At 43.9% G+C, this 12,558-nt stretch overlaps 1 protein-coding gene across 3 annotated transcripts in view; it reads left to right on the forward strand.

The window, feature by feature from the left end:
• The window catches only part of CORO1C (coronin 1C), a 444,982-nt gene that overhangs the window by 377,357 nt on the left and 55,067 nt on the right, over positions 1-12,558 (forward strand). For all 3 annotated transcript variants that reach the window (XM_078667404.1, XM_078667405.1, XM_078667406.1), the window contains exon 4: positions 8,381-8,510. In XM_078667404.1, coding sequence (XP_078523530.1) covers positions 8,381-8,510 — 130 coding nt within the window. The remainder of the gene's footprint in view (positions 1-8,380; positions 8,511-12,558) is intronic.

Below are 12,558 nucleotides of genomic sequence, written 5' to 3' on the forward strand. Positions count from 1 at the left end.
TTAACAGTACTCACCAGAGGTAGGGACTGGGACTATTGACCCAGGGCAGATTAGTAATAATTGTCCAACAGAAATTTCTTAGGTTCTATTGAGGTTCTTTGTTTTGCTGAGGGATGCTCCTCAAAGACAGACCATCAAAGAGGCTTTTTGCCAAGCTCATTTCTTTCTGTTTAGACTCACTCTGATACTTGCCAGCTACTTCACAAAACACATCCTAACCAGCCCCCCTCTCCCTAAACATACTCAGTCCTATCAAAACTCTACATGCACACCTTATCAAACCCTTCAGCTACAGACCCTCCTACTACACATTTTCTCGTCCCAAAGGACGTATTTCACATCTCCATGCTGGCACATCCCCAGAACTTCTATCCGCATGCTCTTCGGCCACATCCTCCCCACTAAAAGCACATTACACCCCTGAATCCAACCTACCCCGCCACTGTCCTATTCCCACACTCCCTTCACTGACCACATAATCACATCCCCTGACCTCAGTTGTTAAAGTTTCGCTTTTACCCCTTGGTGCATGAGGGTTGAGCAAGGGTGGTAGGCAGAAGCCACATGCAAGCTCGCCTCAGCATGGGCTAGAGATTCCAAAGGGACCTCGAGTTGAGCCAGAGCCGGGCTTCAGGCTCGAGCCAGGCTCAAGCTTTCAGTGGCTCACCCACTTGTGGAAAGAACTCCAACAAAAGGTCGGAGTACTGGTTTTCTGGAGTACATAAAGGAGAGGAACGTCATTGTTTTGAGAGGTGTGGATCTAGAGAAGGGATTTCTGCATGGGGGATCTTTCTCTGTTGAGATAGAGCTGACAAAAAGTGATAAATGCACTCCCTTTTAACTCCGTTTGTCTCATGCATGTTGGTTCCAGAAGGACTGGATGGGCTCATGGGATTGGTACAAGGCTGTATATGCCTTCCTCATTGGATAGGCCCAGGGCTTTAAGTGGGATAAGAAACGGGGCCGGGGTGTCTCTCAAAGGGGCGTCGCTGATGTAATTTAGAGCATGGCTTAAGAACACATAAGCTTAAAATCTATGCTTAGCGTGATGTGCCGCCTGACAGGTAATTCTTTGCTTCTGTCATTGCATCTATATATATAATACAACAAGTTATGATATGTTAATAAATGTATTAAGCGCGCGAATACCCGAGGGTGTCTTGGTGCTGAGCAGTGGATTGAGCCAGTATTTGTAAAGATTAAGTGACTATTTCTCAAATAGCCAGGTTTTCACTGCCTTCCTAAAGGCAAATAAAGTTGGGAGGGTTCTAATGGAGAGAGGGAGTACATTCCAGAGTTTGGGGGCAGGTGTCCTAAAGCTACTACCACTCCATGTAGCCTTGAAGCCTCTCGGAGTTGCTAGCAGTTTAGCTCCTTCGGAGCGTAAATGCCTTTTTGGAACGTACCAGTAGAGTAGGCACCTCAGAAACATGGGGCCAGTGTTCTGAAGTGCTCTATAGGTGATGCAGAGGGCTTTGAAAATGATGCAGTTCCTAACTGGGAGCCAGTGCAGCTTACGCCAATGATATTGGACTGACGAGTGTCTAGGGATACCTAACAGGAGACGCGCAGCCGCATTTTGGATCATTTGCAGTTTGAGTTGTTTTTCAGGTAGGCCGATATATAGACCATTACAGTAGTAGAGTTTTGCCAGGATCAGGGAAGAAATCACTTTTTTTCTGCTGTCCATTCGGATAAAATGTAGTATTTTTTTGACGGTTTTCAGCAAGAAAAAGCTCAATGAGAAGACAGCATTTACCTGTGGTTTAAAATTCAGTTTGTCATAGATGATCACACCGAAGTTTTTTGCCTTGGTGACTGGAATAGCTGCCGATCCCAGTACGTCCGGCCATCAGTTCTGTAACCAGTTAGGCAAAAAGTTGCCGAAAGTGATTACTTCTGTTTTGTCTGAGTTCAATCTCAGACAATGAGAATTCATCCAGGAACTGACTGCCAACATGCAATCCTTGAAATTTTGCATTGGTGGTGTGGAGTTTTTTGATAAAGATAATACAATTTGTGGATCATCTGCGTAGGATGTCAATGCTAGGCCGAAGGATCTTATGAGTTTAGGCAATTCTGATACATAAGTGTTAAATAGTGTGGGCCTCAAGGATGAGCCGTGAGGAGCTCCACACTGGAGGATGAAAAGGCGGAGACTCGTAGCATCCCAAGGCTACTGATTGTATTCTGCCTAACAAAAAACAAAAAAGATGAAAACAATGTAAGTGTTTTGTCAGAAACGAAGATGGAAATGAGACGACTTAGCAGAAGATCATGGTTGACAGTGTCAAACGCTGCTGACAAATCAAGCAGAATCAGGATGGCAGCTCCCCCTGAGTCCAAAGTTGCTCTGATTTCATCTGTGGCTTTGATTAGAGCTGATTCTGTGCTGTGTTCTGTTCTGAAACCGAACTGTGTTTTATCTAGATAATTATGTTTTGGAAAATAGTCTGTCAGCTGTTCATTCATGACTTTCTCTACTAATTTGGCAGGTAGAGGACGACGAGAAATTGGCCTATAATTATTGGGTTGTGTTGGGTTTTTTCAATAAAGGCACTATGGATGCCCTTTTCCATATAGTGGGGAAGACACCATGCGAGAACATAGCATTAAAAATGTCGGTTAGGCAGGGAGCCAACATCCTGGTGGGCTTGCTTGAAGCTGTTAGGAGGAACAGTGTCATGGGGGAAGCCTGATTTAGCCTGTTGAATAAGAGTGGTGATCTTTTCATTCGTGACTGGTTCAAATTTAGAAAAGCTAAAGGCATCGGAAGAGCCAACACTAGTGAAAGTGTGATTGAGACGGCAGGTGTTGGTGTCGAAAATGTCGTAAATTTGCTTCACTTTCTTTAAAAAGTGTTGTGCTAGAGAGTCGCTGAATTTTTGTGATGGTTCAATGGAATTTGTCTCTAAAGGACCTGATAGTTTTGAAACCACTTGAAAGAGTTCTCTAGTGGAGTTCTTTGCCAACTTAATTTGTTTGGTGAAATAGGTGCATTTTTCTGAATTAATTGGTTATTTATATTCAGTCAAAAGGGTTTTGTAGGTGGCGAAGTTCTGGTTATTGTAGTCCTTTCTCCAGCGCCTTTCCTATCTCCTTCATTCTTGTTTTTTTGCCCTGAGAGTATCTGAAAACCATGGGGGTAGTAGGTGATTTTCTTTTGTCTGTGTTTTTTTTCAAAGGGGCTAACTTGTCAGCCGCTTGTGAAAGCCAATTATTGAATTGTAAAGAGGCAGTTTCCACGTCTTCTGGGAGCTCAAATTGTTTTTTGGATAATTGGCCACTCAGTGTATTACCGTCAACCAATTTCCAGCTACGATAGGTCCTGGTTAAGTGTTTCGAACCGTTCCCTTCAGAAGTAGAAAGGTAGAGTAGCTCAAAAATTATAGCTGAGTGATCTATCCTAGTCAGAGGCAGGATCTCCTTGACTGAAATGGATTAATTATTGGTGAAAATACCATTGAGGGTGTACCCTGCTCAGTGTGTGGGCCTGTGACTATCTGTCTTAGACCAGTCATTGTCACAAGTTCGGTTAAGGCATCAGTATTAGTGTCCAATCTGTCTTCCACATGAAATTTAAAGTCACCTATAATATGTGTCAATTTCTCAACTGCACATGCCTCAAGCAATGATTTAACGGTGTTTAAAAAACTTGCTTTACTTTCTGATGGTCGGTAAAGTAGTACCCCATTAAAATTGGAGAGATTAGCAATTATTACATTGAAGGAGAAAGTTTCGCAGTCAGGACTGGGTATAGGCTCAGAGATAGCTTTTAAATTGACCCGATAGGCCATTGCAATTCCTCCCCCTTTTCTCTGTTCTGTCAAACCTAAATACCTTGAAGCCTTGTGGGACAGCATGGTAGAAATCAGGACCTGCCGTCTTGCCACCCCAGGTTTCAGTAATAAAAAGTACGTCAAACTGTTTGGCCTCAATCAGCTCGGCGATCTCTAGCCTATGCTTGGGCAGTGACCTACAGCAAGCCCGTGCTATTGGCTTTGTCAATGGTTGTCAGTTGCTTATAATAAGCAACAACTGTGGCTTTGTTGGATATAATATTGACAATGCTTGAGGTCTAAAGTGATGACACTGTGAAAAAACTAAAACAAGTCTCTTTAAAGATACATCAGTCTTTGAGCAGTGGTACTACTGCAGAGTCAAGATTTTCTTTTCCAACCTGAGGGTGAGGGCAGAAATGGAGACACCGAAATGGACCGGTCTCAGCACCTTCTTTTAAGAACTGCTGGTGCTCTGCACTGACAAAACCCGGCCTACTTAAAGACCTGGATAGGCCATTGCCATGCGGTGGCTGCTGAAAAGACGATGACATGAGTCCGTGGTCTGCTCCCAGATCTTTTGAGCCTGTGCTAAGGCTTGTTCTATGGAGTACCATCGAGTTTGGTAACAATAAGTATCAGGAGTGTCAACAGAGACCTGGAAGTGAACGTGCTCTCTACTGATACACATTCTGTGTATGCCTTAGGTCAGCAACATGTTTGACTGTCTGAAGGCTGTAGGCCCAGACATGAAATGTTATTTGAATAAGAACACCCCCTGTCTGTTGCTGGTGCACCTTAACAGAGAGGGATGGGCCTTTGGCAGGGGGAGTTACAGAAGGCTTTTTGATACCATCTATTCTTGGCACTTTTCAAGTGACGCAGATCATAGAAGTAGTTTTGACTTTTATAAAGCTTGAAATAAAAGCCTTTTAATAAAAATAGCCACACCATTCAGATAATTCCCCTGTTAGATTTCTAGCGTCATGTTCCACAGTTTGCAAAATATCTCAGTGAATTGTAAGTGTATACCCTATAGTTTGCAGGTTTGAATTCCTACAGAGCTGACTTGTCCTTCCTCATACTCCGTGTGCCGTTTTATTTGTCAACGAGAACAGTTATTCGCAGTGCTACCAAACTGTAACACTGCATCACATAGATATTCTTATTACTTTTATTATTCTGATTTTTTATATTTTGCCACTAGCGAGTCCTGGCATCTAAACATGAAATAAGATTGTGAAACAAGAATTCTGTAACAATTTATTGCAGATGGCAAGGTTCATCCGGTTGCCTCCCTCCAATCCCCATCTCCACCCAGCTCCCTCAGACGTCTCTCGCTAATGGAAACCGACTAGCTAGGCGAGGATCCCGTTCACGGACCTAGAAAGAAACGTTGAAAAAAAGCTAAAGAAATAAGAATATATTGGCAGCATTGATACACTTTGTGCCAACATTTGCTGTATGGTTTCATGTTTTTGCAGTTTCTGAGAAAAGCCAGGGGACCATTGCTACATGCACGATTTTAATGTTGCATTTTATTTTGGAAAAAAATTAAAATTCATGTTTCTCACGTCAGATCAACTGCAATACACACAGGGCTTTAAACAGTCAAAAGTAGGGGTGAGTGCGACCTCAAGATGTGGCATGGCCGTGGAAAAGAATAAGTTCCAAGAGTTGTGGCCTATGTAATTGAGGGTGCGCCTTAAACCATGTAAACTAAAATCCTGTGTTTTACACAGTGCCGCCTGACTAGTATTTTAGTACCTATATGAGCTTTCTATTGCATCGTAACTTATTAGCTTTGCCAAAGCTTGTTACCAGTATTAGATAAACGAGTAACTTTTTTGTGACTAATTAGAATGGAAAATGATTCAATTCTGACATTTTGAGACTGTAAATTGAACATTACCAATGTCTGTAGAAGAGGTAGTAGTCTTCAAAATGCCACAGTCACTCCCTTTAACACTACTTCCTTCTGCATCCTCACTGTTAGACACTTATTCCCTGAAGATCTTTCTGAACCCTTCCATCTGCAGACCTCACACCTCATCTCTTTCCTTTTAAGGGCCCTCTTTTCACTCTCTCCTGCACCTACTTCCTTGCATCTCCTTTACTTCACTACCCCCTCCCCTCCACACACAGCACACCCATTCTACTGTAAGCAATTATTTAATTTTCTTTTACTTTCACCCTACCAGTATGTCAACAACCGTATACCCCTATGCACACATTCGCATAAAATCAGAATTACATTTGGCACCTCCTGACTAATTTGGCCTGGGCACTCCGCAGGTAAGGCACGTATTGGCTGAGCATGTATTTTTGAATCCCCTAGTGACTCATTGACGAGCAGTTTGAAAAACTCTTTGCTTCAGCCTGAACTCCAACGATATCAATGGCGGCCCGCTAGAAAACACTCACCCGCAACCTGAACGCACACAGATACATAGAGACGACTCTTTTGATAGACTGTACGCACTATACAAGAGTGAATGTTGCATGGGAAAAAACCTCCAGAAACACGACATCTGAAAAAAGCAAATGCTCATAGGGAATGCAAGAGTAGGTAAAATGTGAAATTGAAACGGGTAAAAAACATCGCTAGATTATTTTAATGCTGTTTTTTACAATCATTGTTCGGAAATCGATCAGTGTTTTTTTGCCTGTAAAGTTAAGGGCATCAATATAGGGCCCGGCATTTTATCTATATGTATAGTTTTTTTTTGGCTCATGTGTGTTATATATAAACTTCCAAAACGCAAATTAATGTAATGAAGATATTAGATATTATTACAACACGTTAGCTGGGAACTACCATGTTGGTGCCTTGTGATTCTGTGAAGCAGTGGAACTCACTGGTAATTTACTATACATATTATGGTAATATTTATTTAGTTTTTTTTCCTCATGCGATTATTGCACCGGACTAATAATGGCCAATACAATGGGATTTCCGAACGAGTAAAATGATCGTTTGAATGGCTGCACTGCCATCTAGGGACAGCACGTGTTGTTGCAGGTTCATTGCCATTTGTAAAATAGAGCACCAAACTCAGACATATTTCAGTTTTGAGTCTGATTTCTGTTTTAACAGTCCAGAATGTTTAAGTGGACTGTGCCGGGAAAAAAACATGGGACCCCGTTCAGCTGGGTTCGATGTTGAATGAGAGAAACAGAGCAGGCACTTAATCATTTAAAACGAAAATAACCAATTGCATAGCAAATGCTTGTTTAAGTTGGCAGGTATACGCAGCCTACACATATACCTGCCAACTTAAACAAGCATTTGCAGTGCAATAGGTCTCGCATATGCGAGAGTTTGAGCCTATTGAAATTGTAAATGAGAATGGCTTTAATTTATGTGTTGGTTTTTAAAACATAAATAAAAGGCATCGTCATTTACAATGTCAATAGCTTAAACTCTCGCAAATGGGAGACCTATTGCAAATGCTTGTTTATTCATTTGTTTGTGATGTCTGAATATAGAACCCCCGGCGAGGACCCCTAAAAGCACTGAGTGTTGCCGCGTGCATGTTTTCAGATAATTAAACTATTTTTTGCTTTAGTACAACTATACCAGAGGGGCACAGTGAACGTGAAGGGTATGTAAAAACATACACATAGACACTTAACCCCTTGGCGGTAATCCTGCCGTGGCGCTGGGGGGTCACACGGCGCCGCCATGCTTGTGACGGAACCACTCCGTCACGAGCCACGGGCGCACTGTGCTTATGACGGAGTGGTTCCGTCACGGCCCGCCCACTCACTAATTCGCCCGCACAGGCGGGGAATCAGTGTCGCGTGGGCGGAGCGGCCGCGGCGTGACGGAACCACTCGGTCATGAGCACAGCGTGCCCGTGGCTCGTGACGGAGTCGTTCCGTCACTAGCAGGGAAGGAGTTACAAAAAACTTTTGCTCGGGAAATGAGGTTGTCTACTAAGATCCACTGTGTAACTCTCTGTCGCTTAGTCTGAGATGCTGATCCGTGATTGGCCCTTAGCTTCAGGATAACATAACATAACGTGTATTTGTAAAGCGCACGTTCACCCAGAGGTATCTTGGCGCTGAAAAACAAATGTTTCTTGTTACCCAACTCAATGGTACTCATTTTATCGCCGCAGATGGATGAAAGGCTGAGTGGACCTGCCGAGATTTGAACCTGTGACCATGAGGCCGAACACAGGCCCCTGCAGTGGAGGCATTAGTCACCAGACGCGGCAGATGTTGACGAGGAGGTGGGGAAGGGAAGGATTACATTCAAATAGAGAGGGGGAGTGAAGGGCAATGGTAACTAAATAGAGCCACCACCAGATCTATGTATGTCATCTGGGCCAACACTTTCCAGTGCTGTGCTTTCATTCACAGCCCACTGCGTTCTAAAAGTTGTTGTTGTTGAACGAGGATATCGCTGTGAAAGGCACATGGTTTCCAATAAAGGTGTGATGTTTAATGTTTTACCATTTCAGTTCCCCGGATGGCTTTTGAGATTCACTCTGAATACTTGTACATTACACTAACGAGGCTGATACAACTCCCAGCTCACACAAACATGGGTGCTCAAGTAACAGTGGTGCTTGGTTTTGTCTCCCTCTCCCAAGGTGTGGCAGATTCCAGAGAATGGACTCACTCTCCCCCTCACAGAGCCAGTGGTAGTCTTGGAAGGCCATTCGAAAAGAGTGGGCATCATCACATGGCATCCAGCGGCGCGCAATGTGCTGCTCAGTGCAGGTATGTTTACGTATGCACTTTTAAAGGGCAAACCTAGCTAGAAAGCAGTGGAGCGCATGTATGTGCAGAGATATGCAGCACGTGTAGGAAGCAAAGGGGCAATGCCAGAACATTTGCCATGTGTATAGTCTAGGATGTTGCCTTTAAAGTGAGTGATTCTCTCCGTCTCTCCTTTTTAAAGTTTTATGTGAATCTTGCACCAAGTGACCACCCCCACAGGGGAGGATGCACACCTACCTGCTGCTGCACTGTAGGAGGTGTGGGCCAGGGACAGCATCTCGGTGGCTTTGTCAGGTCGTTGTGAATGTGCAGCTGTGACACTCGGGTGGTAAGGTTTCTAATGAAGTGCCTTTGTAGCCAGAGGAGTCGGACAGAAATGCACATACACCCAACAGAGCTTGGCTGGATTGCAAACTCCCCACCTATCATAGTATTCCACGTCGGAGCTCTGACTGTGAGGTATATGTATGTATGATAGATTTGAAGAAAGATACTTTTCAGATTGAGAAAGGGTTGGAAGAATGACATTCTCATAGAGGCCAATTTATGACTCTGTAATCTTTTAGTACTGGGGTGTTTGTGCACTCTTGCACTTTTCAAAAATGGGCTGCAAGGCTGACATGTAAGTCTCACTACCACTTTGCGAGTGCGGCCAATTAAACAGAGAGGTCTCCAAGAAGAGGTGAGACTGCGCCAGAATTATTGGGCTTAGAGTCTTGACTAAGGTGTGTGTTAGTTAAGTGGAAGATGCATGATTCACGGCATCATCTCAGTGACACCCCCACTACAAATCTGCCTGGTCACCCACAGTGAGGTAATGTAAGTTTATGTGGTACTTGAACTCTGCGTGGTACTTGTATTCTGCGAACTTAGCCAGAAAAGCAGCAGAACACTTTAGAGAGTCAAAGGCATGCATACATTCAACAAGTGATAGGAGATGCAGTTGGTTATTAGATTTTACTGCATTGTGATGTAGTGCTCTGTACTGAGGTGTATCCTCTACTCCTTCATAATTTTGAGCAGCGTTACAGGGATGTTGTTCCAGATACTGGGTGCATAGATGGAGAAGCCCTGCAGCCCCCGGATTTTTTTTCATTTGTTTACATTTTTTATTCTTCAAACTGATGGTGTGTGTAGGAACTGGGTTCGCCAGGTCCCCGGGGGGGTAGCATGGACCGAGCAGGCAGGCACCCGAAGCTTAGGTGTTAAGTGACCATACAACACACACATCCACTGAGACAATAAGTGCATGCAAAGACTGAGTTCACACCAGAATGCGTGTTTCAAATAAATACGTTTTATCTGGATTCAAAATCAGGTCAGTCAAAAATCACAGCAGAATTAACTCATTGCTCTCCCTTAAAAACACATGCTTTCTATTTCTTGGCCATAAATACTTAAATAAATAAATATTAAATATTAAATAACGGTAGGCCTGCTAACAGCCTTGCTCCTAGTCAGCACCTGCAAGGATTTTCCTTTTAAAACATTTAAATAACATTTCATTACTCAGCAACAGTCACTTTGTCGCTGCAGGAATCGGCATGTCAATAAATGGGGGTAAAACTTTCCTAGCTGCAAAGATAAGCCAGTTATCAGCAAATGTAGTGCATCTCACAAGGCTGGAATAAAGCAGTTCAATAATTAGAAATAAGCATTTCTTTTAGGTAAACTCCAACAGTTCATTAGATCGACAACAGGCACTAATAACCTTTCCTGCCGGCAAAATGAGCATTTCTTTTGGTCAGAATAGGCAGGACATTACTCTCAGGAGCTAAGCATAACAATTCCAATAACAATCAGGCCACTATCACAGAATAACCTTTCCCCTACTAAGGGTTTAACTTGTCCCTAGGGATAGTCACAAAAGCCCCCTGGCGGGCTCCTCAAATGACACAGGCCTCCTGCCCAGTCCACAGTACTTATCTGGGCCAACGGGGCCCAACTGCAGTCTCCCGCGGGGAGGGCGGTCTTGGAGCCTCCCCGGGGGTTTACCTTACTTCTTCGGCCCCTTCTCGGGCCCTTGCGGAGGTTCAGCACGCTGGGGTTGATACCCGGAGGCGCGCTCTCACTACTGCGCTCTCCGGTGAAGTCGGGGACAGGGGGGGCTCCGGTACTCTTCGCGAGCCCTCCGCGCAGGTGTCAGAGCCGGTCCCGGTCCTCCCTCAGTGCTTGCAGGACCGGGAACCAATGGGAGGCCCAACGACCTCAATAGCAGAGCGGCTCGCGGGGCACAGCACAGGGACTCAAATCAGCACACGGCGGGGTGGAGTCAACACGGGCGCCCCCGTCACGTGATGCCAGATCCAGGCTTCAGGCCTAGCGAGGCCTACTGCGGCCTGACAAGATTTCACATTCTATAAGACAGTGGTCCCTATATGTGAATAGTATACACAAGAACGTTGATAATACACTTAATAAGTGGTATGTCTTCTGTCCGTCCGGACAGGAATTTTATTTTCCATTAAATACATTTGCAGTGTTTTAAAGGTTAAGCGGGCACAGCCGCGACCCTCAACATACAAGACACAACAACGAAGTGAGTGGTAAAGAAGGGCAAAGCAAGAAATGTGTCTGCGTACTTGTACTCAGTATATCAGACTTAGAATATTCAAAGAAACACACCATTGCATTTTTCTCAATGTTACATAAATGTTTTTGCATATGGGGTTTATAGTCGACGTTTCGATGCCTTTTTATAATTGGGGCATCATCATCAGGACAAAGAATATTAACATTGTTGTCTTGAACAGGAATAGTAAGTACTAAGCCTTTTCGTTACATTTACTTTACATACATATTTACATTGGAAAGAAAAGGGGAGAAAAAACAAAGAATATGGCATAAGTAACAAGCATGTAATAAAGATCCTCATGGTTGTACATAAAGTGATTTCCAGTGACGCATTTCTGTTTTTAATTCGGAGCTGCGTGATAGGAGATTGATCTTTTGATTTCAGCGAGTGCATGTCAACAAGCAATTTGTGAAAGGAGTGAAACTTGTGACAAAATAAAAGTCCGTTTTGAGTGAAAGGGAGGTCTATGGCATACTGAGACAACCATAACTGCACAGTGACTGTGGAGATCTGTGGCATTAGGAAAATACCATAACGGCGCAGTGGCTGGGGAGATACGAGAAAGGAGCAGCGGCTTCATGCATGGTCTGCCGTGGTGAATATCCCACAATATGAATCACTCCGTGTGATTGAGAAGGTCCTTGAAACAAGAGTACGTCCACATAACGTGCCCTCTATATTCATCCTTCAGCTACTTGAAATTTGTTTGACCAAAAAAAAATTTCTATTTGAGGGACAATTTTACGGCCAAGTTAAGGGAGCATCCATGGGAGCAATTTTTGCTCCCAACCTAGCTATCCTATACATGGACCATTTGGAGACCAGCAGCATTCTTGACACATCCAATCCTTTCCACAATGGCATTGCCTTGTGGAAAAGATACATTGACGATATCTTTTTACTATGGAATGACTCTCCTGATAACCTTACAGCCTTCCAACACTGGTTGAACAACAGTGGTGGCCTCTGCTATACTCTGTCCACCAGTAAGGATTCCATTCCTTTCCTTGACTTGGAAATAAGACACACTGAAGGCCGCCTAACCACCACATTGCACCGTAAGCCCACAGAGCGGAATACCCTGTTAGAATACACCAGCCATCACCCCCGAGCCCTACGAGATTCCTTACCTTTCTCCCAATTCCTACGCATCAGGCGTAACTGCTATTTCAGGGATGATTACTTTACTGAGGCGAAAACCCTTAGCAAAAAACTTAGAAGCAGAGGCTACCCACGCAAATTGGTCCGTAGATCTCTCAAAAGAGCTTGGTACTGTCCAAGGGAAACCCTTCTGGAGCCCAAATAAAAGAGTGACCAGGATAGACTCATCTGTGTCACCACATTTTCACCGGTATCCAATGCCATCAGAAAAAGTGTATTAAAGCACTGGCTAGTGCTAAACGCAGGCCAACTAACACTAGACAAGCCCATGTTTGCTTTTAAGCGAGCAAAGAATATTAAAGACCACCTAGT

The sequence above is a fragment of the Lissotriton helveticus genome, chromosome 11 (genome assembly GCF_964261635.1).
Source record: "Lissotriton helveticus chromosome 11, aLisHel1.1, whole genome shotgun sequence".
Taxonomy (NCBI): domain Eukaryota; kingdom Metazoa; phylum Chordata; class Amphibia; order Caudata; family Salamandridae; genus Lissotriton; species Lissotriton helveticus.